This window comes from Ceratotherium simum, chromosome 35 (genome assembly GCF_057802395.1).
Source record: "Ceratotherium simum simum isolate JZ-2026a chromosome 35, ASM5780239v1, whole genome shotgun sequence".
NCBI classification, from domain to species: Eukaryota; Metazoa; Chordata; class Mammalia; order Perissodactyla; family Rhinocerotidae; genus Ceratotherium; species Ceratotherium simum.
Genome location: NC_141934.1, coordinates 17,420,210 through 17,441,511, shown reverse-complemented (window position 1 = coordinate 17,441,511; position 21,302 = coordinate 17,420,210). Strand labels below are relative to the sequence as shown.

Here is a 21,302-nt window from a genome sequence, read left to right as displayed (position 1 = left end):
GGATGTTATTGTTATCTAGAGGGTAGAGGTCTGGGATGCTACTAAACATCCTTCAAGGACAGGACAGCCCCCAACTCAAGATCCCATTTGATGTCGACTGTAGCCTTGATTAGGATCTGCTCACAAGAAAGAATATAATAGAGGGCATGCAGTGGGGGATCTGGGCCAATGACATGTTTCAAATATGTCCTGTTTTGTTCATTGCTGTATCCCCAGCACAGCTGGCACATAGTAGTCACTCACTCAATACTGGGTGAACATTTCGTGTTGAATCAAGCAAGGGCAGCTATGGATAAGCATCCGCCCGACTGTGCCAGACTAATGTTCAACAGCGACACCTTGTGGTGGGAACTGAAACAACCGTGCAGGCGGACCAATAACGCTTTTCTTTGGTTGGTGTTTGCAGAACTGATCCCTTAGGACTGAAAAAGGCCCCAGAATTTGTGCAAAAATCATGAGACTAGAGAGAAGCAGAAAGCCTCAAGAGGATAATATTTGATCTCCTGCTCATAAAGGCAAACAGGAGTTTGAGCAATTAATGGGAAAGAGCAAAGAAAGATGACAATATATTTGGACCCCAAACTGATAGAATGAGTCACAGAGGTTATTTTTTTTAGATGGAACAAAAAAAAAAAGTCTCCAAATAATATGTATGGATAATCCTAATTCTATTCTTTTTGTGTGTGTGTGTGAGGAAAATCAGCCCTGAGCTAACATCTGCCAATCCGCCTCTTTTTTTGCTGAGGAAGACTGGCCCTGGGCTAACATCCACGCCCATCTTCCTTCACTTTATATGGGACACCGCCACAGCATGGCCTGACAAGCAGTCCGTCAGTGCGCGCCTGGGATCCGAACCTGCGAACCCCGGGCTCGCCACAGCGGAGCAGCGGAGTGTGCACACTCAACCGCTTGCGCCATCGGGCCGGGCCCCCTAATTCTATTCTTTAAAGAAAGTATGCACATACCTATTTGTCTGGAAGAATTATGCCAAAAATTATACTAAAATGACAACAGTAGGCCCCTAGAGGATGGGGCTTAGGGTGTTATTTTATTTTTGTTAATCCATTTTCTGATTTATTTTACAGTAAATGTATATTGTTTATGTAAAAAATAAGACGTTAGATGTTGACCCAAAATACAAAGGCACTTCAGAATATCCATGGTAAAAAGACCCTGGTCTCCTACGCACACTCAGTGCTTCCATATCTGGACCCTAATTATCCAGAACCGAACACCCCACAACCTCAGAAGGTCTCCCTCGGGCAACAGTTCTCAGGAGCTGCCCTGACCACTTCTGGCTTCCAAACCCCAGGCCCCTCTTCCTCTGCTCACGAGTGGTGTTTACCATCCGCAGTTGACTCTGTCTCGGCCTGGCCCGCAGCTGCGGGCACAGGAATCTGGAAGAACGGCGGCAGGTGTGTTGGGGACCAGCCGCCATCCCCCTGCCTGCTCACCTGACATGTGGACCTTCCGCAGGCAGGACAGGGAGGCATTGAGGCGCGCACACTCCTCCCGGTTGGCTCCGTATTTCTCCACGGTCTCACACACCTGCTCATCCGTCATCTCCAGGAGGTCCTCCAGACTCAGCTGGCCGGGGGTGATCTCCTAGGGGAGGGAGGAGAGGAGGATGGTAGATAAACCGCAGGCGCGGGGCGGGGAGGAACACCGTCTTGGCCTCCACGCTGCCCCCTAGTGGTACCTAGCGGGACACCCGGCGCTGTGTGGATGGCTGCTCGGCAAAATGTTTGGGTCTAGGACTCTGGGGTCAGACAGACCTGGGTTTGAATCTCAGCTTTGCCACTCACTAGCTAGATGACCTTGGGCAAATCACTTAACCTCTCTGAGCCTCACTTTCCTCACCTGTAAAAGGGGAATCTTAAGAGCACATACTCTGTAAGTTAGCACATATGCTAGGCACATAGTCAACGCTCCATAAATGGTGGTAGTTAATTATGTCTCCCTACACAGCTTCTGAGCTTCTTGTGGGAAGGACTCCATTTTCCTGGTCTTCGGATGGCCCTCAGTGTCTCCTGCTCAGTGTGGACTGCAGTGACATGTCCCAAATCCACGGTGAACTCAGAGCAGAGCAAACTGGACAGCCCAAGTCTCCTGATGGCTGTCCCCCACTCCCTGTTCCTCTCTTCTCCAGCCACACGCTCTAGGATTCACAGTGGGGCTTCAGGGACTCTAAGGGGAAAGGGGCTGGAACCCTGTAGGTTGCTCAGTGCTGAAAAGGAAACTGGATTTGTGGCTGAGTCCCACGGGGCACAGCACTGCATGCTAAGACAAAGTGGTAAGGCTGGAGTATAGCGTGGGGGAGGAAAGGGGCACTGCTGGAGAGATGGGCTGGGAACAGAACAGGTAGGCTTCCCGGCTACAAATGTCTTGGGCAGGTGTCCCTTCCCCACCGCCAGGAACCACCCCCCATTCCCCAAAATGATGCATCCCTAGACACCATAATATGGATACACCTTGAAATTTGTCAAACTTCTATATTTATGCATTATAAAAAGAGAGCCAAGGGGTCAGCCCAGTGGCGCAAGCGGTTAAGTGCGCACGTTCCGCTTCCGCGGCCCGGGGTTCGCCGGTTCGGATCCCGGGTGCGCACCAACGCACCGCTTGTTAAGCCATGCTGTGGCGGCGTCCTATATAAAGTGGAGGAAGATGGGCATGGATGTTAGCCCAGGGCCAGTCTTCCTCAGCAAAAAAGAGGAGGATTGGCATTGGATGTTAGCTCAGGGCTGGTCCTCCTCACAAAAAAAAAAAAAAAGAGAGCCTTTATTTTATAGCACTTAATAGTATCCAACGTTTTTACATATATTATTATTATTTAAATAAAAGTTGTAGCTATCTGCGGATGGAGATTCTAGGGCAATAATGTGGAATACTTCTGCCCTCTTGTGGTCATATCTGTGTATTACAACAAAATCAGACATCCCGCCGCCACCACATTAAACTGGCAGCGAGGAGGAGGGAAACTGCACCAGCACAAAAATTCTATCCAAAAAAAAAAAGCACGGCACAAGCCGAAGCCCAATCAGTGCCTTTTCAACTCACTAGGACGGGGGCAGAGAGAGAACAGAAACTGAGTCACTGAGAGGCTTTCTCAAATAGGCACACATGGCAGGTAAGCCCCACTTTAAGAAAGGTGATGGACCAGGATCTGAAGGTACAAAATGAATCGCATTTAGAGGGGATGACTCACTAAATTCTAAAGAATAAAAGAATTCTTCTCTTTGCTGCCGGATTCACTTACGCATTTTAAGTCTGTAATTTACCCCCCAAAATATTCAATTTACACTGAAGTTTAGGGTTCACAAAAAAAAAAATCACAAAAGTAATAATGACATCAAACATGGAGAAAGCCTTAACAAACCTGGGCCAAAAGAGCAGATGCACTTCTGTTCAATAAAATAATCAGAATAAATGAAATGAATGGAGCACTGTTTTAAGTGCTTTTCATGAATTTTCTTTTAAGGACACAAAGACATAAAGTAGTGACTTTTATCATCATCACTAGTCTGTCACTAGGACACTCAAATTCAGAGAGGTTAGACCACTTGCCCAAGGTCACCCAGCAAGTAAGTTTGAACCCAGGCAGTCTCACTTCGGAGCTCTCTCCATCCTGCTGGTTCCTCCACAGAAAGGGGACCTCTGGTGGACGCATGCGTGAGCTGCAGGCAGAGCGCGGGAACCCCAACTCCGTCCCCACCCCCTGGTTGGTGGCCTTGGACTCAAGATTCTCACAGACCAAGGTAAGAGCCAGAGCTCAGGTACCTGCAGGCCAGGTAAATGTAAACGAGCAAAGCTGTGAACTTGGGAGCCCGCGGGATCCAAAGGGGCAGCAGAATTCAGTTCATTGCCACCAGTCACTAATTCCACTCAGTGTGGTCAGCAATTCTGATTTTTCAAGAGAAGCCAGAGGTCCGTTTTTTTTACGCAAACTCTTTCAACTTTTAAATATCGGCTCAAAAAAAATTTTTGAACATCCTATCGGCCAAACAAAAAATGTCTGTGCATCAGATACAGCTCGAGGGCCACCAGTTTTCAATCTCTGGTCTGGAAGATTTGTCGCTGCCTTGTTCGCCCCACTTGATAAATAAATGGTCCCAAAAGCTTCTGAAAAGCATACTGGGCCATGCAAATAAAATGTACTCATACGGGACCTTTCATTTTAAGGATATTTACATGAAACTGTCATCCTGGGAATGAACTAGGGGACAGAACTATACTCCGCCTGGTGCGCATGTGCGGGGTGGGGTGGAGTGGGGGCTGGAGGGATGGAGGGATGGGGTGCGTGTCTAGCTCACGATTGTTAGATCTGGTGGATTCAGGTGAGATCACATCAGGGACAAGGTCTGAAAAAGACAAACGGTGGAAGCGAATCTTCCAGGCCTCTTCAAGCAGGAATCAGGGAGCACTTGGAGAAATGGCACTTGGCCCCGTAAGGGGGGTCACCCCCTCTTCTGCCCAGTTCAGGAGGCCCCAGCAACAGGAAAAGGAGAGGAAAGCACAGTGCTTCCCACCTCACCCTCCAGGGTCCATCCGAGCTGGGTTCTCCTGCTGGCCCCGCCCACTCACTAACAGGATAAATCGCTTCATCTCTGAGCCTCAGTTTCCAGGTCTGTAGGGGATAATAGTCCTACCTACTTCAAAAGGTCATTGTGAGGGTCTAAACACTCTCAACGGTTGAGATCCTGGGAGTAAACCCCTTGGTACAATGCCTGGCACAGAAGATTCAATAAATGTGAGCTGGTTTTATTAGGAAAAGGATTTCGGTCAGTGGAAACAGTGGGGACCTGGGATCTGAGAGGGTAAGGAAATCTCACTGTCCTTGAGACCTAGAGGATGTGGTCCACTCCTTGAGGGTGGACACAAGACAGCACATGTTCTGGTTTTGTTTTGCCACTGGAAAACCTGTTACTTCCAAAGTTTTCAACAACAGCAATAACAATAATAAGCTGACATTTACTGTGTGCTATTAGGTGCCAGACTACGAGCAGAACATTTGAAGAGGAGACAATCATTATCCCATTTAACAGATGAGAAAACTAATGCCCTAAGACTGTGCTGTCCAATATGGTGGCCACTGGCCACATTAATTAACATGGAATACAATTAAAAGTTCAGTTCCTCGGTCTCATGCATTAACCACAATTCAAGTGCTCAGCAGCTACATGTGGCTGTTGGCTACTGCACTGGACAGCACAGATAAAATATGTCCATCAGAGCAGAAAGTTCTGCTGGACCGCACTGGTCCAAGAGGTAAAGTGATTTGGCCAGAGGGACTGAGTTAATAAGTGGCGGAGCTGAAAGAGATTCTGACTCTAGACCCACACTCTTAATGACCCCATTCGGACAGCATCAGAGATCCACGGTGCCTTCATCCCATACATATTTATTGAAGGCCGACTATGTGCCAGGCACAGCAAAAACCCACTGCCCGGGGGGCTGGCTGCTGGGCAGCAAGGGGCAGGGGGCCCGGGGCGCCTCCGGTCACCTCCAGGACTTCCTTGCGCACATCGACGATCCGGAACCAATGCCTGAGCTGGGGGAAGCCGTCCAGCTCGGCGTTGCGCTCCTGCAGGGCCACCTTCTTTTTGCAGGACAGCTGCCGGCTGAAGTACTTCACCAGCTTGCTCTGCGGAGACACAGATGAGGATAGAGGACATGTCTCAGAGGCAGTGCCACAAGGAGAGGCAAGGATCTCCCCACCGCCCCCTCCCCGCCCCAGCCCCTCCAACTCCGTATTTTAAAGACTGGTTCACCTGCAGTGAGGGGGAGACACATGGGCACTTCAGCGGGGAGCCTTGGGGTCGCATCCTTCTACATGTCCACAGCACATATCCTGGACCCTACAATTCCACTTCTAGGAACTCACCCTACAGACAACCCATCCTGCGCAAAATGGCTGTGTAAAAGCATATTTCTTACAGTGCTGTTGGCAATGGCAAAAGATTGCAAACACCCTGAGGGTCCATCAGTAGGAGACTCATAAATGAGGTACATGCACACAGGGAACCCTATGCAGCTATAGAATAAAATGAGGACGCGTGCTGTGGCTGACATGGAACAGTCTCCAAGATACGTTGACACAAATAAACGCAAATACTCTCCCATTCGTGTGGGCAATGTTTACATTTACATATCCTCGTAAATGCGGACACTATCTGGAAAGATTCCCAATCTCTAGGGAAGGGAAGACAGCAGGTGGGGAACAGAGGTGGGAGAAACATTTTATTTAAACCCTTTTGTACCATTTGAATCTTAAATCATATGCAGGAATTCACAAAATAACAAATCTTTTTAAATGAGAGAGACCTGACCCCATGCTTCTGGAAGGGTGCCAGGACATGAGAAAGGAAAGTGTTTTATTGCTAGTTATGTAAAAATTAGCAACATCAACAAAAGAAAGGCCATACATGTGTGCAGGAGCAGAGAAAGAGTGTGGAAGACACACCCCAGGCTGCTAACTGGGACCGGGAGACACTGTAGATGGGGTGAGAAAAAATGGTTCAGTGTTCCTCAATATATTTTTGCTTGGTTTCCATTGTTACCCAAAGCACATTATCATCTTTGTAATTTAAAATATATTTAATAAAGATAATTAACTGAAACAAAAATAAAATCCTTAGGTATGTAAATGCCTTTGGCATTTCAAAGCACTGTCAACCAACATTTATCAAGAAGACAGTTCTGGAATTCCAGATCACAAGATTCGGAGCAGGGGATGACGACAGTGGGCATCTGTTGCTTCCGTCCAGCTGGTCTCCATTGCCCCTTTTGCTGAAACGAATATTTCAACTTTCTTTGGGGGAACTTTCCTTCTTTAGTTCCCAGTCCATGTGGTTCAGGTGAGGATGGTCTCACCCACCCCACCCAACCTGGGCTGCAGGTGGGCATGTGACCTAAGCCTGGCCACAGTATTTGGATCAGGATAACAAGCGAGCCAGGCTGGGCCACCGAGAACCCTCCCAAGAATCTCTTCCCAAGTGCTCAGGAGACAGCCCTCACTTCCCACTAGAGTTGTCGGGAAGATGCCACAGAGGCCAGGAGCTGCCCGGGCCGTCCCTGCTGCCATCTGGAGAGCCTCCCTGAGACTGAAGCCCACTGGAAGAAATCAGAAAACTAAGTTTTTAAGATAACATTAATTTGTTCACCCTACTAATAAGGTGGAAGTTGCCATTCTCAACAAGCCTACATTTCATTGCAATAGAAACACAGTAATCACACGTTAAGCTCATGTACCTGGAACACTTTCCATTTGGAATCTCAATTTAGAATAGAAAATGTCAAAAAAATATGTATTTCTTTCTCCAATGTATTTCTGAGTGAATAGAGTCTGACCTATTGAGACTTCAGAGTGGGGCTCTCAACTAAGATATCTACAGAACTCTCATGTCTTTTATTTTCTGAATTGTTTTAACCATTTTCTTGACACAGGTACAGAAAATCACTCAAAAGAAATAAATATACTTGGACACATCCCCATCATTCTTTGAGCACTTCTTTACTTTCCTGCACAACAAAATTTTCTAGGCTCATCTTGTTCTTGTCCTGCCCGGCTCTGGAATCAGTCATTTCTCCAAGGAGCGACAGTTCCTCTGAGCAGAAAATGGTGTTTAGAAACCAAGATGTGGGTGGTTGGTGTGCTTACGGATACTGAGGTGTCATCATTTCCAAAGCCCTCTGGGAACAGCCTAGGCAATTATGTGCATATGTGCAATGCATATATGTATACATAGATACATAAGTTTATGCCTATATTTATTTTTTTATCTATTTGTATTGATAACTGATACCTCTAATCCCAATCCAACACCACAGAGTTTATTCTAGCTTTTTCCCTTTCCACATTTGTATCACTCTTCTCAGACAGTGAGAAAAATAATCCTCAATATATTTATTTGCTCAATCTGCTGAATTTAGCTATTATCCCAACTCCACTGGGCCACTGCCCTGCCCAGGGCCATCCTGGATTGGACAACCTCCCTGCTTGATGCTCCCCTCATGGGCCCTGACCCCCGCTGGGCTGCCCTCTCACCCTAGCTCTGCTGCCTGCCTCGTGACGATTTTCACAAATGTCTGATTTGTAAAAAGTTTTCTACTTCTCACCTCTGTATCTTAACGAATAAAATTTTCCTTTTATTTCTAATCCTTTCTTGAGTTCTGCCCCCTCATTTTTGAGATTTCTAATTCTGATTTAAGTTGTTTTTTCAGATCTTGACACTTGCCAGTGGATTCTCAAATCCTATATCCAGGCACATCCCCCAACTCTGCTTTGGTTTCGCACACTGAGAAGCAGACGGGAAAGAAATCGATTTAATCTCTATGTCAAATGTCCAGAATGGTAGTCAACCAACCACAAGTGGCTAACCGAGCACTGAGTGCGGCTAGTGTGACTAAGGGATGGAATTTTAAATTTAAGTTAATTTAAATTTAAAAATGGAAGCCATAGGGCCGGCCCCGTGGCTTGGCGGTTAAGTGCGCACGCTCCGCTGCTGGTGGCCCAGGTTCGGATCCCGGGCGCACACCGATGCACCGCTTCTCTGGCCATGCTGAGGCCGCGTCCCACATACAGCAACTAGAAGGATGTGCAGCTATGACGTACAACTATCTACTGGGGCTTTGGGGGAAAAAAATAAATAAAATTAAAAAAAAAATGGAAGCCATGTAAAGCATTTTTCTGTTAAACATAATTTTATTGTTTTGATAAAACCACATTTTACTCTAACTTTGAAATTTTAGGATCTGAATTGAGATATGCTCTAAGTGTAAAATACACACTGGATTTCAAAGACTTAGTAGGAAAAAATAATGTAAAATATCTCATTAATGTTTTTACATTGACTACATGTTTACATAATATTTTGGATGTACTGGGTTAAATAAAATATATTATTAAAATTAATTTCAGCTCTTTCTTGTTAATGTGGCTACTAGAAAATTTAAAATTACACATTTGGCTCACATCTGTCCCTCATATTTCTAACAGACAATGCTGCTCTAGGTTTTTATTCTAAAGAAATAATTAAGAATATTCATGAAGCTTTGCTCCAAGTTGATAATAGCTGTGAAGGATTGGAAACAATCCAACTCTTCAACAATAGGTAATGATGTAAATAAATTACAATGTATTCATATAAAAATAATGTATAAAATATGTATAATATTTATAATGTATAAATAAAGCATTAAAAATTTATTAAACTATATGTGTGGAGATGCATAGAAAAGCCCTGGGAGGGTGTATAACAGAATGTTAGCAGTATTTATCTGATAGTAAGATTATGGGTGACCTATTTTTTCGTTTCCTTCTTTATAGCAATATTAGAAAATACAATGTATATGTATTACCTGCTTATTAGTCGGAAAATGCTTGGATAGGCTGGGCAACACTTTTTTTTTGTGAGGAAGATCAGCCCTGAGCTAACATCCGTGCTAATCCTCCTCTTTTTGCTGAGGAAGACCAGCTCTGAGCTAACAGCTATTGCCAATCCTCCTCCTTTTTTTTTCCCCAAAGCCCCAGTAGATAGTTGTATGTCATAGGTGCACATCCTTCTAGCTGCTGTATGTGGGACACAGCCTCAGCATGGCTGGAGAAGCGGTGAGTGGGTGCACGCCTGGGATCCGAACCCCGGCCGCCAGTAGCGGAGCACGCGCACTTAACCGCTAAGCCACGGGGCCAGCCCGGCAACATTTTTTTAACACCGATGCTCTCCAGTGTCAGTGAGAATGTGAGAAACCATTGAGAAGGCCATGGATGGCCAACTTGATTTGGTGGTATCAACATCGTAATACCCATGCACTTTGATTCAGGACTCACTTCTAGGAATCCGCCCCACAGAAATCCTTACTCACGTGTATACACGGGGTAAGAGGCTGGCTGGTTATTGTAGCAGTTTGTGATTTTAAAACCTTAAAAACAATTTTTAAAAAGGGACATTAACAGAAAAGCTAAATATGAATGAGTTACAGCACATCCACAGAATGGAATACTATATAAACTTTCAAAAATAAAGTAGATTAATACATATTGATTTGAGAAAATCTCCAAGATTTTCATCTTCAGTGAAAAAAGCAATCTGCAAAGACACTATGTAATATAATTGCATTTAAACTTTAAAAACTATATCTGTGTTAATGATATGTTTATGAACACACAGAAAAATACCTGGCACAATACAATGAGCTGTAATAGTAAAAATGAACATGGGGAGAACAGGGGCATTCACTTTTTCTTGTACACATATATTTTTAAAATTTTTATAGTAAGTTCATACGGCTTTGCTTTTTCAATATTTAGAAGAAATTTTTTTTGTGTGTGTGAGGAAGATCAGCCCTGAGCTAACATCCATGCTAATCCTCCCCTTTTTGATGAGGAAGACCGGCCCTGAGCTAACATCTATTGCCAATCCTCCTCCTTTTTTTTTTTCCCCCCAAAGCCCCAGCAGATAGTTGTATGTCATAGTCGCACATCCTTCTAGTTGCTGTATGTGGGACGCGGCCTCAGCATGGCCAGAGAAGCGGTGCGTTGGTGCGCACCCGGATCCGAACCCGGGCCGCCAGTAGCGGAGCGCGTGCACTTAACCGCTAAGCCACGGGGCTGGCCCGAAGAATTTTTTTTAATTTGTGACTTAGTTTCGATATCCTGTACACACTTTGCATATATCTAATCTTTGGTTCACTCATTCACTCAAAAAATATTGACTAAGTGCCAACTATACACCAGCGTGCCAGGCACTGTGTTAGGCTCTGGGAACTCAATAAAGAATATGACCAGGGCCAGCCACAATGGCCTAGTGGTTCAAGTTCAGGGTGCTCCACTCCAGTGGCCCAGGTTCAGTTCCTGGGCGCAGAACCACACCACTCGTCTATCAGTAGCCATTCTGTGGCGGCGGTTTACATAAAAAAAAAGAGGAAGATTGGCAACAGATGTTAGCTCAGGGCGAACAAAAAAAAGAATATGACTAACCAAAACTCTACCTTCTTTCTGATATTTTTGGGTCAGAGAATCAAAGCCAGTCCTGAATTTCTGAAGAAGATTTTAGATGTGAAACCTGCATCCAACAGTTATCTGTACAGTTGTTACCTCTATTCTAGTAAGTTTCAGGACAAAAGAGATCCTCTCAGGATTGTAACTTTCCTCACCACATGGAAAGGAAATCCGCATAATTAAAAGCAAAGAGGACCTATCAGCCCGGAGACAATGCCGCTTTGCACTAGCAGTAAGTGTGCCTAGAAGGCTTGCTTCCTTTGCACTGATTTAAGTTGATGACTCAATAGTAACTGAAAAAAATAGAAAAGCACAATATAAAACCAGAAAAAGAGAACCTTTTGGTTTACTTTTTTTTTCATGCCCGTGTGTTGGAATAAGAGGCAGGGAGGGGCCGGAACCTCAGGCACCAGCATCAAGCTAACCCCAGCTCCATCCCCACCGCACTGCTCAGCAGCTGAACCACCTCAAGCAAGTTTCAAAACTGCTCTAAACCTCAGTTTTCTCATTTTGGAAAATGAAGATTAATTTTCATCACTACTTCATAGGATTGTGATGAGGGTTAAAAGAGATTATTCATGCAAAGTGGCACGGAAGAATCCTACAGAATACCATTGCAACGGTGCTGATTTTGTGTTACATGAATTCACAAGCATCTTCCACAATTAGCTTGGGGGAGTATGCACCAAATATACTGACTTCCAGTCTCAGAAAAAGTATTTCTAATAAATCAAAACAATCAGTTTTAAAATAAATAATAAACATTCTTTAAAGATCAAGTGTATCATTTCTCCAAAGTTTAACAAGTTATCTTGCAAGAGAATGTACTAAAAGTACTAAATGTACTATAAGGACTAAAACTAAAAGTTGGATTAAAAAATTGTCTTCCGAATTCATGATGTAAACCCTGATTTTGAAATTATTAGGATTTGAATCCATTCAACTTACAGAAATTGCTTGCAAGTAATGCGTGTTCACGTCATTAACAATATCTACAAATCTGGGCTTTTTGCTAACTGGTCTTCCTCAACATTTTCTTCTGAATAAATAAGGTTTTACTCTTTATTATTCTATATCTGTATATGCCTGTGTTCAAATTCAGATATGGCAAAAGAAATAAGGATCTGGTCTCTTGACATAAATAATAAAAATGCTGTATCAACTTCTTAAAGAAATAAAGAAAGGAAGCAGTGCCAATTGGAAGCCATTGAACATCATGTCTCATACCTTTAAAGAAGTGTGTCACAGAAAGTGTCACAGAAGATTGAAAAACTAGACTAAGACCAGATGCTGGATGGCAAGAGATATGGAACCATGTCACTACCCTGTTCAGACACCCATTCTTTTTTTATTTTATTTTATTTTTTTTGGTGAGGAAGATTAGCGCTGAGCTAACATCTGTTGCCAATCCTCCTCTTTTTGCTGAGAAAGATTGGCCCTGAGCTAACATCCATACCCATCTTCCTCTATTTTATACGTGGGACGCCTGCCACAGCATGGCTTGACGAGCAGTACATAGGTCCACGCTGGGGATTTGAACCTGTGAACCCCGGGCCACTGAAGTAGAGCATGCGAACTTAACCACTACACCACCAGGACGGCCCCAAGACACCCATTCTTGAATAGCAGTACTTCTCGAGTGTGTGATAACTCGAGGTGGTACCCAGGTGTGACATTAAATAACACTGCGTCACACAGTGCCGTCTTCTCTGTCGAAATCTCCCTCCAGCCATCTGACTTTATATCAAGGAGACAGTCTCTGTCCAGTGACACTATGGCTTTAACACCTAACACTTGCTAATCTCTCTTTATAACAGAGAGCAGGACACAGTGTCAGCCTTGGGCAGGTAACAGTATTTAGCACAATTGAATGACACTTTTGTTTTCATTGTATTTATTTTCTTGATTGCCTTCCACTTACGGCAAGTGATACTAGTTTTCCATTACAACAGTTGTACAATAGTTAAATACATGTGTGGGTTTTTTTAGTTGGTTTAAAAAAAATACACAGATATGGCAGAAAAGTACAATGATGGTATCAAACTGATGAGTTTGGGAAACGCCGTCCTACAGAATAATGTTCAAACTCCTGAGACTATTATTTAGGGCTCAATTCTACAGCAGTTTTCCTTCCTTGACTCTTTCATTTCCGTACAATTCCATAAATTCATCACCTCAAATGCCACCTTTCTATGCTTTTGCTCAGACTCATCCTACCTAGAAGTCCTTTCCATACCCACGTGTGGCAGACTGTAGAGATGACCTGAATCTGTTACAGCTCCTGCCTCCACGCTCTTTGCAATGTGCCTGTGACGTCAACTCACTCAAGAGGCAGAGTCCGTGCCTGCTGTCTCCAATCAGGTTGGCCACGTGACTGGCCTCAACCAACAGAAAGGCCTGTGTGTTTCTACTTACTCTCTTGGATCTCTGCCATCTCCACGAGAAGGTGCCCAGGCTAGTCAGCTGAAGGATGAGAGACTACATAGAGCAAAGTCAGGTTTTCCCAGTCATCTCAGCCAAAGTCATCCTAGCTCAGCCAACAGCGAGCTGTTGGCTATGAGTGAACCCAGCCAGGATCAAGAGAGCCACTAATCTGCAGCTGACCCCAGATGCATGGCCAATACATGTTTATGTTGTGTGCAACTAAAGTTATGTGGTTGGTTGTTACGCAGCATTATAGGGATTCATAGCTAACTGATAAACCACCCCATCAACTCATGGAAATCTAATTTCTTTCTCCAAAGTTCATCTTAAATGTCACCTTCTCCAGCGAGTCCTTATCAATTCTTCCTTGGCATTCTGTTTGTGCAGACTCTATTATAAAATTTATCACAGATTTTCTTGCATTCTAATTGGTTGATAATTGGGTTATCAGTGTTGAAGACACTGGCTATCTTAAAGGTTAAGGAGCCCTTTCCATATTTGGAAGAGTAAATGAAATAAGCATAACAACAATAATAAAAGTACCATTACTGAGGGCCGGCCCCGTGGCTTAGCGGTTAAGTGCACGCGCTCCGCTACCGGCGGCCCGGGGTTTGGATCCCGGACACGCACCAACGCACCACTTCTCCGGCCATGCTGAGGCCACGTCCCACATACAGCAACTAGAAGGATGTGCGACTATGACATACAGCTATCTACTGGGGCTTTGGGGGAAAAAAAAGGAGGAGGATTGGCAATAGATGTTAGCTCAGGGCTGGTCTTCCTCATCAAAAAGAGGAGGATTAGCATGGATGTTAGCTCAGGGCTGATCTTCCTCACACACACACACAAAAAAAAGTACCATTATTGAGCATTTCCATGTACCAAGCCTATGCTGAAGGTCTTACATGCATCATGTCAATATATTGTCACATTCCCAGGAGCTAGATGCTATTAACATCTACATTTTATGGATGAAGAAATTAGGCACAATGAAGTTAAGTCATTTGCTCCCAATCATACAACCAGTAAGTGGAGAGCTAAGATTCAAACTCAAGTCTGACTCCAAAGCCCCAGTATTGCAGAAAGGATAAATTTATTTTAATTTACTTCAATTATTTAATAGACACATGCATATATTTTCTTTGTGAAAATGTCAGAACATTTTGGATAAGACCAAAGCTCCCTTTGACCATTCCCACCGAGGCTGGCCCTCTTCTGCCTGGAGGTCATGGAGGTAACTACTGAGATTAGTTTGGTCTCCCTCTTTCCAGACCTTTTTCTATGCACTTGCATACATATGTACATACACGTAGAAACTCTGCAGTGTGGTTTCATGTGTAGGGTTTTTTTTCGCATAAATTGTATGGTGCAGTATGTTTTTTTTTTTTTTTTTGCAGCTTACATTTTCACTCAGTAGTAAGTCTTGAGGATCTTTCCCCACTAGTTCATACAGATCCACCTTATTCTTTTTAATCTTCTGCATGAGGGATTCCTTTGATACCAAGGTCAAAAGCCCACGATGCGAGCAGCTCTGTGATGTCTGCTGGGGGCATCTTTGTCAGCTACGATTAAGCATTTTCAGCAATAATAGACACAAGAGCAGCCACCATTTACCAAACACCTGCAGTGTGCCTGGCGCTGGGGGGTGTTTTGAATGTGTCTGTTCATTTTGAATCCATGCAACAATACTAGCTGTGAGGCTCGTGTCCTGACCCCATTCTGTGGACAAGAAAACAGAGGCATCCAGAGGTTTAATCACTTGCCCAGATCCACTGATTATTTAAGTTGGGGAGCCAGGGTATGACCCCAAAGCTCCCTGTCTTTACCAGGATGCTGCGCTATGAGGTGTTCATGAGTCCTTCCCACTAAACTGGAAATCCAAAAGTCAGGCATGGACCCCTCCAGGGCAGAGAGGGTCTCCCTCATCTGGGGAAGCCTTCCAGGTATCATGGGAGAAGTGAGTTTCTGCATTCCAGTTCTGAGGCATGAGCAAGTCACTTCAGCTCCCTGAGCCTCCACTTTCTCATCTGTGAAATGGGCACATATTTCCTTTCCTCACAGGCCTGCTGAGGCGTCACAGGAGATACCATCTGTGCAGAAGACAGGCTGAGCCCTCCCCCAACACAAACATCCTGTGCTAACTGTTTGTTGAAGGAACGCTTGGATTCTGGGGAGGTATTTCCACGGTCACCCAAAGACTGGACCTACACCTGCCCAGGAGCAAGATACCCCAGGTGCTTCCTGCTGTGATGAATTAGGAATGGGGGGGAGAGATAGGTTCAGGAAGCAGAAGGAGCGGGAAGACAGGTGGGCAGCCACAGGTCCAGGCCTTTCCCTTCAGGCAAAAGGGAACAAGAATCACCTTTCGAGACAAGAGTAGGGCTAGTCTGAGCAGGGAAAAACCCAGAAAACTGCCCAGAGACGCTAGACTGGGCGGAGATAAAGCGGCACTTCCCAAGTGGGGACCCCGGAATCAGCACTCTCCCCACCAGTTCCCCAAGGCTGGTGGCGTAGAATAATCGAGGCTGTCAGCTATAGGGGTTCTCGCTGAGCCCAACGCCGTGATAAGCACTTTTTATGAATTATCTATTTAATCCCACAGTGACATTGCGATGTAGATCCAAGTACTGCCCCACTTTACAAACGAGAAAATTGAGGCCCAGAAAGGTTAAATAACTTACCCAAGGTCATGGAGCTACTAAGTGGATGAATCAGGATTTGAACCCAAGTCTAACAAACTCTTACATATTGACACACAAAGAACGTCATGATCTACTGTCAAGTGAAACAACACAGCAGCCAAAACAACAGGTACAGTATAATCCTATTTTCTGAATATAAAATGAATGTGTGTGGGTATACATTATATAGTATATAATATATAGTATATAGTATATATCTTATAATATATAATGTATATATACATGTGTGCATAATAAAATATATATTTAATATATATTATATACATATATATAACATTTAACATATAATAGTATATATTATATATAATATATAGTATACAATATATAATAGTATATATTAAATATATATTATATGATGTATATAACGTAAGATTTATCAATCATATAATGATATTTAATATATCATATATTTAATATATCATGTATATTATATATATGTACACACACAGGCTAGAAGGAAATGCTTCAAAATGTTAGCAGCTGCATCTCTGGGTTATTACAGGTGAAATTTATTTGCTCATTTCTGTGCATGTGTATCTTATAATTTTTCTATAAGCTTGAATTATCTATGTGATAATTAGTTACAAATCTCATGAAAATCAGACACTAGCAAACAATCAAGATATGTGGGATGTACACAATGTCAGCCATTTCATTAAATAAATTTTAAATATCTATAATATACAAGTAATATACACATGCCAGGGATTCTGCTAAGCACTTCATACACAGTATTTCGTTTAATCTTCACCATAACCCCAGGAATACCCCATTTTATAGATGAGGAAGCTGAAGGCCATAGAGCTTAAGCAGCTCTCCCAAGGTACCAGATAATTTAACATGCTGGTTGCTCTTCCCCAATTTCCCGACCGGAAGAATCATCTGGAGGAATTTGTTAAAAATCAACCTTCCAGACCCATCCCCTAGAAATTCTGATTCAGCAAATCTGGGGAAGGCCCAGGAATCTGTAAACACACAAGCAGCCCAATGATTCCGAGGGTCAGGCAAGCACAGAAACATCCATCTATTGTCTGAATTATGTAACGAAAGCAGTTTGTTTCCCAGACAAGCTTAAGCATCTGGATCCTTGGGCAATAAAACCAGGGCAGAACCCCGTTCTGGGAGCCCGGGGCACGCCCTCAGCAAGCTGCACCCTCCAAGGGCAAGTGGTGCCGGGCTCATTTGCACGGCGGGCACTCACAAAGCAGCTCCAGGGACGGGACCTTGTTGAAGGCTCCAGGAAATCAAAGAGCAGTCCGCCCCAGTCCAGGCCTGAAGGGACTCCCAGTGGGGCAGACGAGACTGACAGCAAACCAAAAGACAGGGGCCAGGACACAAGGGCACAGCCTCGAGCAACGCAGCGGGCCAGGATCACGGGATGACCGTGGCGGGAGTTCTGTGTTTCTCTCAGAGAAGCAAGGCCTCTCATCACTCATCTCAAGGGTCTTTGTTTGTTTGTTTTTTGGTTTTTAGGCGCTTTCTAAATACAAAGAGTGAAGGATACAAAACCAAGTCCACCCTCTCCCTGCCCTAAGCCAGGGTTCCTCCAGGTGCGGCCTGAAGACATGGGCCCTGAGGCCCTGACTGGCAGCCCCCTTCGGTAAGGACAGGAATTGAGAGCATTTAGACACTTTGATAGCTATTTGACAGAGCAATCTTATGTCTGTTGAATCTATTTTCCAAATGAGACTTGTCTTTTATTTGGGTTTTTTGGTCCCTTTCATTTTTCTAGTAAATCATTTTTATCATATTTTACAAAAGCATTGGCTACAAAGTCACAGGAAAGAAAAAACTGATCCTGCACCGCAGAAGGCGTGGGAGGCACTGGCCTCCGCACTCGGGGAACGTCAGGGACTGTGGTTAACCCCCTACATCGCTAAATAAATGATTTTCCTAAATGGTTCCAAAGATACGGCTTTATTTGAGCATCATGATGATGCTGAAGTGGGTGTCAGATTATTAATAGTCTACAGATGGGGAAACTGAGGCTCGGAGGCGTGGGAGTGCTCAAGCTCGCTCAACTAAAGCACCAAGCCCAGGATTTGAACTCGGGATCTGATTCGCAGACCTGTGCCCTCTTCGCCATAGCTCTCTGCTGACACGGAGGGTCCAAACAGCCCAGAGGTCGTGGTTGAGAAGCACAGTTAGAAAAGGGCCTTTCGGGCCGACCCTGTGGTGTAGCAGTTAAGTGCGCGTGCTCCGCTGCTGGCGGCCCGTGTTCGGATCCTGGGCGCGCACCAGGCACCGCTTGTCAGGCCGTGCTGTGGCAGTGTCCCACATAAAGTGGAGGAAGATGGGCACAGATGTTAGCTCAGGGCCAGTCTTCCTCACAAAAGAAAAAAAAAAAAAAAAGAAAAGGGCCTTTGTACGGCCTCACCCTGCCAGGTGTCCTCATTTATTTTTAGGTCACCCTCAATTCAAGTTCATGCAGAGCTGAACTGCAAAGTCCAAAGGCTCCATCTTCAAGAAGCAGCACAGGGCTCCTGCAAACAGCACATCCAAGCTGAGCCCACCAGCTGCCCCTACCCTCCCCGGGCGCAAAATAAGGTCTCCTGGGCTTGGGCTCAGAAGGATCGATGATCACAGGACTCAGAGAGCAGGAACCCAGAGGTGTAGTTCTCCATCTCCACACCAGGGGGCAGCCTGGCACCTTCCGCGGCAGATGGAAAAATTTTCAGACTCTCCTAGATCTGAGCATCCTCAGTGCCTTATTACTGTACTCCGTATTAGCAGGATGGCAAATTTAGCAGCATAAACAACAAAAAAAAAATGTTTTAAGTCAAGACATGTGACAGAGCTATAAATAATGATGTCTGAAGTCTCTAATTGTGAAACGGGGAACTTTGCACTCAGAATCTAAACCAAGATAAACCCAGAGACCATGGACAAGCTTCTGGTTTGCTGGAGCCCCAAACCATCACGCTTAGGAGCTATTTAAAAAAAAAAAAAAAAAAAAAAACTAAAGCAGAGTTCGTGAAAGCTGGAAGGGAGGGCGGTACAGACAGGATCTTCTATGTATAAGGTCTTTTCACAAACCATCTCTCACGTAAACCTCACGGCAGCGCCAAGGCGAGGGTCTCATCTCACACCCATTTTACGCACGAGGAAACTGAGGCTCAGGAATGTGACATAACTGGCCTTAAAGTCACACGGATGATTTTAGGCAGGCTCCAGAACCCTCTGTACCCCTCTGGGCTGCCTGTCAGCAAGCACCCTATTAGCGCTGCCTTCTCTTCAGCAGGCACCGGCTAGCAGCAGAGGGCTCGGAGCCCTGAAACCACAGACTCCGGCCTTCGCGCGTCTCTCCCTCCAGCTTTAGGCGTCAACGGCCCTTTCCTATCCTGCAGGTGTCTCCCCTTCCCAATCACCCCCCAATCACCCCCCCAATGTCACCATCACATCACCCTGCTTTTTTCCTCGGGAGCACTTATCGCTATCCTACAAATTATCCTGTTTATTGGTTTCCATGGTTACGCCCCACCATACACACACACGCATCAGAACGTCAGCTCCAAAGAGCACGGGCTTTGCCTGTCTTTCCCCCCCGCGGTCAGATCGGTGCCGGGCACACAGTGGGTGCTCAGGCCATTTTTCTCGGTCGTTGGATAAGCCAACATCGTAATTCTTTTCCAGCGGGCGCTGCACGTTCGGAACCCGGGCCCCGGCTCTCGGGTTCTCAGAGCGGCGGGCGAGGGCAAGGAATCGCTGCCGCCGCGGCCCGCGGCCCCACGCCTTCCCGCGGTTGCCAGGGCGACCACTGTCACAACATGCCCAGAATGATTTGACTCGCTAACGTCTCAAGTAACCCGCCGATTTGCATCCGCAGGCAAATTCCCTGCCTGGGAGAGGCGCCCTTCCGCCTCTCCGCACCCGGGTCCCAGTTAGAACAGGAGCCACCAGTCTGGAGCTGTCCCCCAGGGATGCTGGGACGCAGGCCGGTTCCCTCTGCCGGAAACTGCCCACTGCTTTGGGTTAAAGCCCTCAATGCTGCTGGTGGCTTTTCCTTTTCTTTACATTAGTACTGCTAATGAATATCACAAACAACAGGAAAAAAAAAAAAAAAGATTTCATAGATCTATTGAGCACTTAGGAGATGCCAGGCCCACTGGTAACTTCCTCACATAATCATTATAAATTTAATACTTATGCTATCACAATATATTATGCTAGAATATATTTGTAGTATATCTACATACTGTATATACAACATATATTCATAGATATAAAGTAGATAATTCAGACATATAATACATAACACAATTTGAAATATCAAAATACACAGCATATATTATATATTTATAATAATAAAACTGACATTTGTTGATATTTTTTAAATGCCAGCCCTGTGCCTACTGCTTTAGTTATGTTAATAATGGTGCTATTATCAATAAACCCTTATACAATAATATATTCATAATCATAATCAAGATAAGTTTTGCTGTGCAGGCTCTGTGCTTAGTACTTCATTAATATTATTTGATTGTCATATGTACCCTCAGGGCTAAGAACCCTATGATTCCCGTTGTGGAGATGAGAAAATGGAGGCACCCAGTCACAATGTAACTTGCCTAAAGTCACATGGGTAACAAGCAAGGACAGAGGTTGCGCCCAAGCCTGTCCCCTTCCTTATCTCCACACCACACTCGAATGAAGCTGTCTAACTTCAGCTTGCAGCGGAAGCCCCTAGGGGAGCTTGTTAGGAATACACATGCTGAGACCCGACTTCCCCCCACCAGGCACGCGGAATCAAATCCCCCCGGGGACAGGGGGCTTCTCCTCTCATTTCTTTTAAACAAGGTCCCCAGATAGTTCTGACAGAGGCAGAGAGTCCAGAACCACTGCCCTCGGGTTCTTTATCAGTTGTTACCACTGCAGCGCCAATTAGGAGATCTGATTAAATAAATGAGTCTCCAGGGGGCTGAAATTCCAGAGAGGGCAGAGTGATGTATGTAGGACCAGGAATCCTGAAAATGAGGAGCAGCAGGAGGGGAAAAATAAGATTGTGGGGTCCTCTCGGGCAAACTCAGCTGCGTCACAGTTGTAACCACTCGCACCCTTTTTGGAACAAGGGGAGCCCGCATGAAGAGTAATAAATAATAACACCCACTTTTGTCCAGGGCTGGTTTTAGGGGAGCAAAGCCAGTAGGTCTAAATTACCTCCCACTGCCCACCTCCCTGGC

General features: G+C 44.9%; 1 protein-coding gene across 1 annotated transcript in view; it reads right to left on the bottom strand.

Moving 5' to 3' along the window:
• KSR2 (kinase suppressor of ras 2) overlaps window positions 1–21,302 on the bottom strand; it is a 402,219-nt gene that overhangs the window by 316,487 nt on the left and 64,430 nt on the right. The window contains exons 2-3 of the mRNA XM_087424142.1: window positions 5,501–5,641; window positions 1,455–1,605 (exon numbers count right to left, since the gene is read on the bottom strand). Coding sequence (XP_087280268.1) covers window positions 1,455–1,605; window positions 5,501–5,641 — 292 coding nt within the window. The remainder of the gene's footprint in view (window positions 1–1,454; window positions 1,606–5,500; window positions 5,642–21,302) is intronic.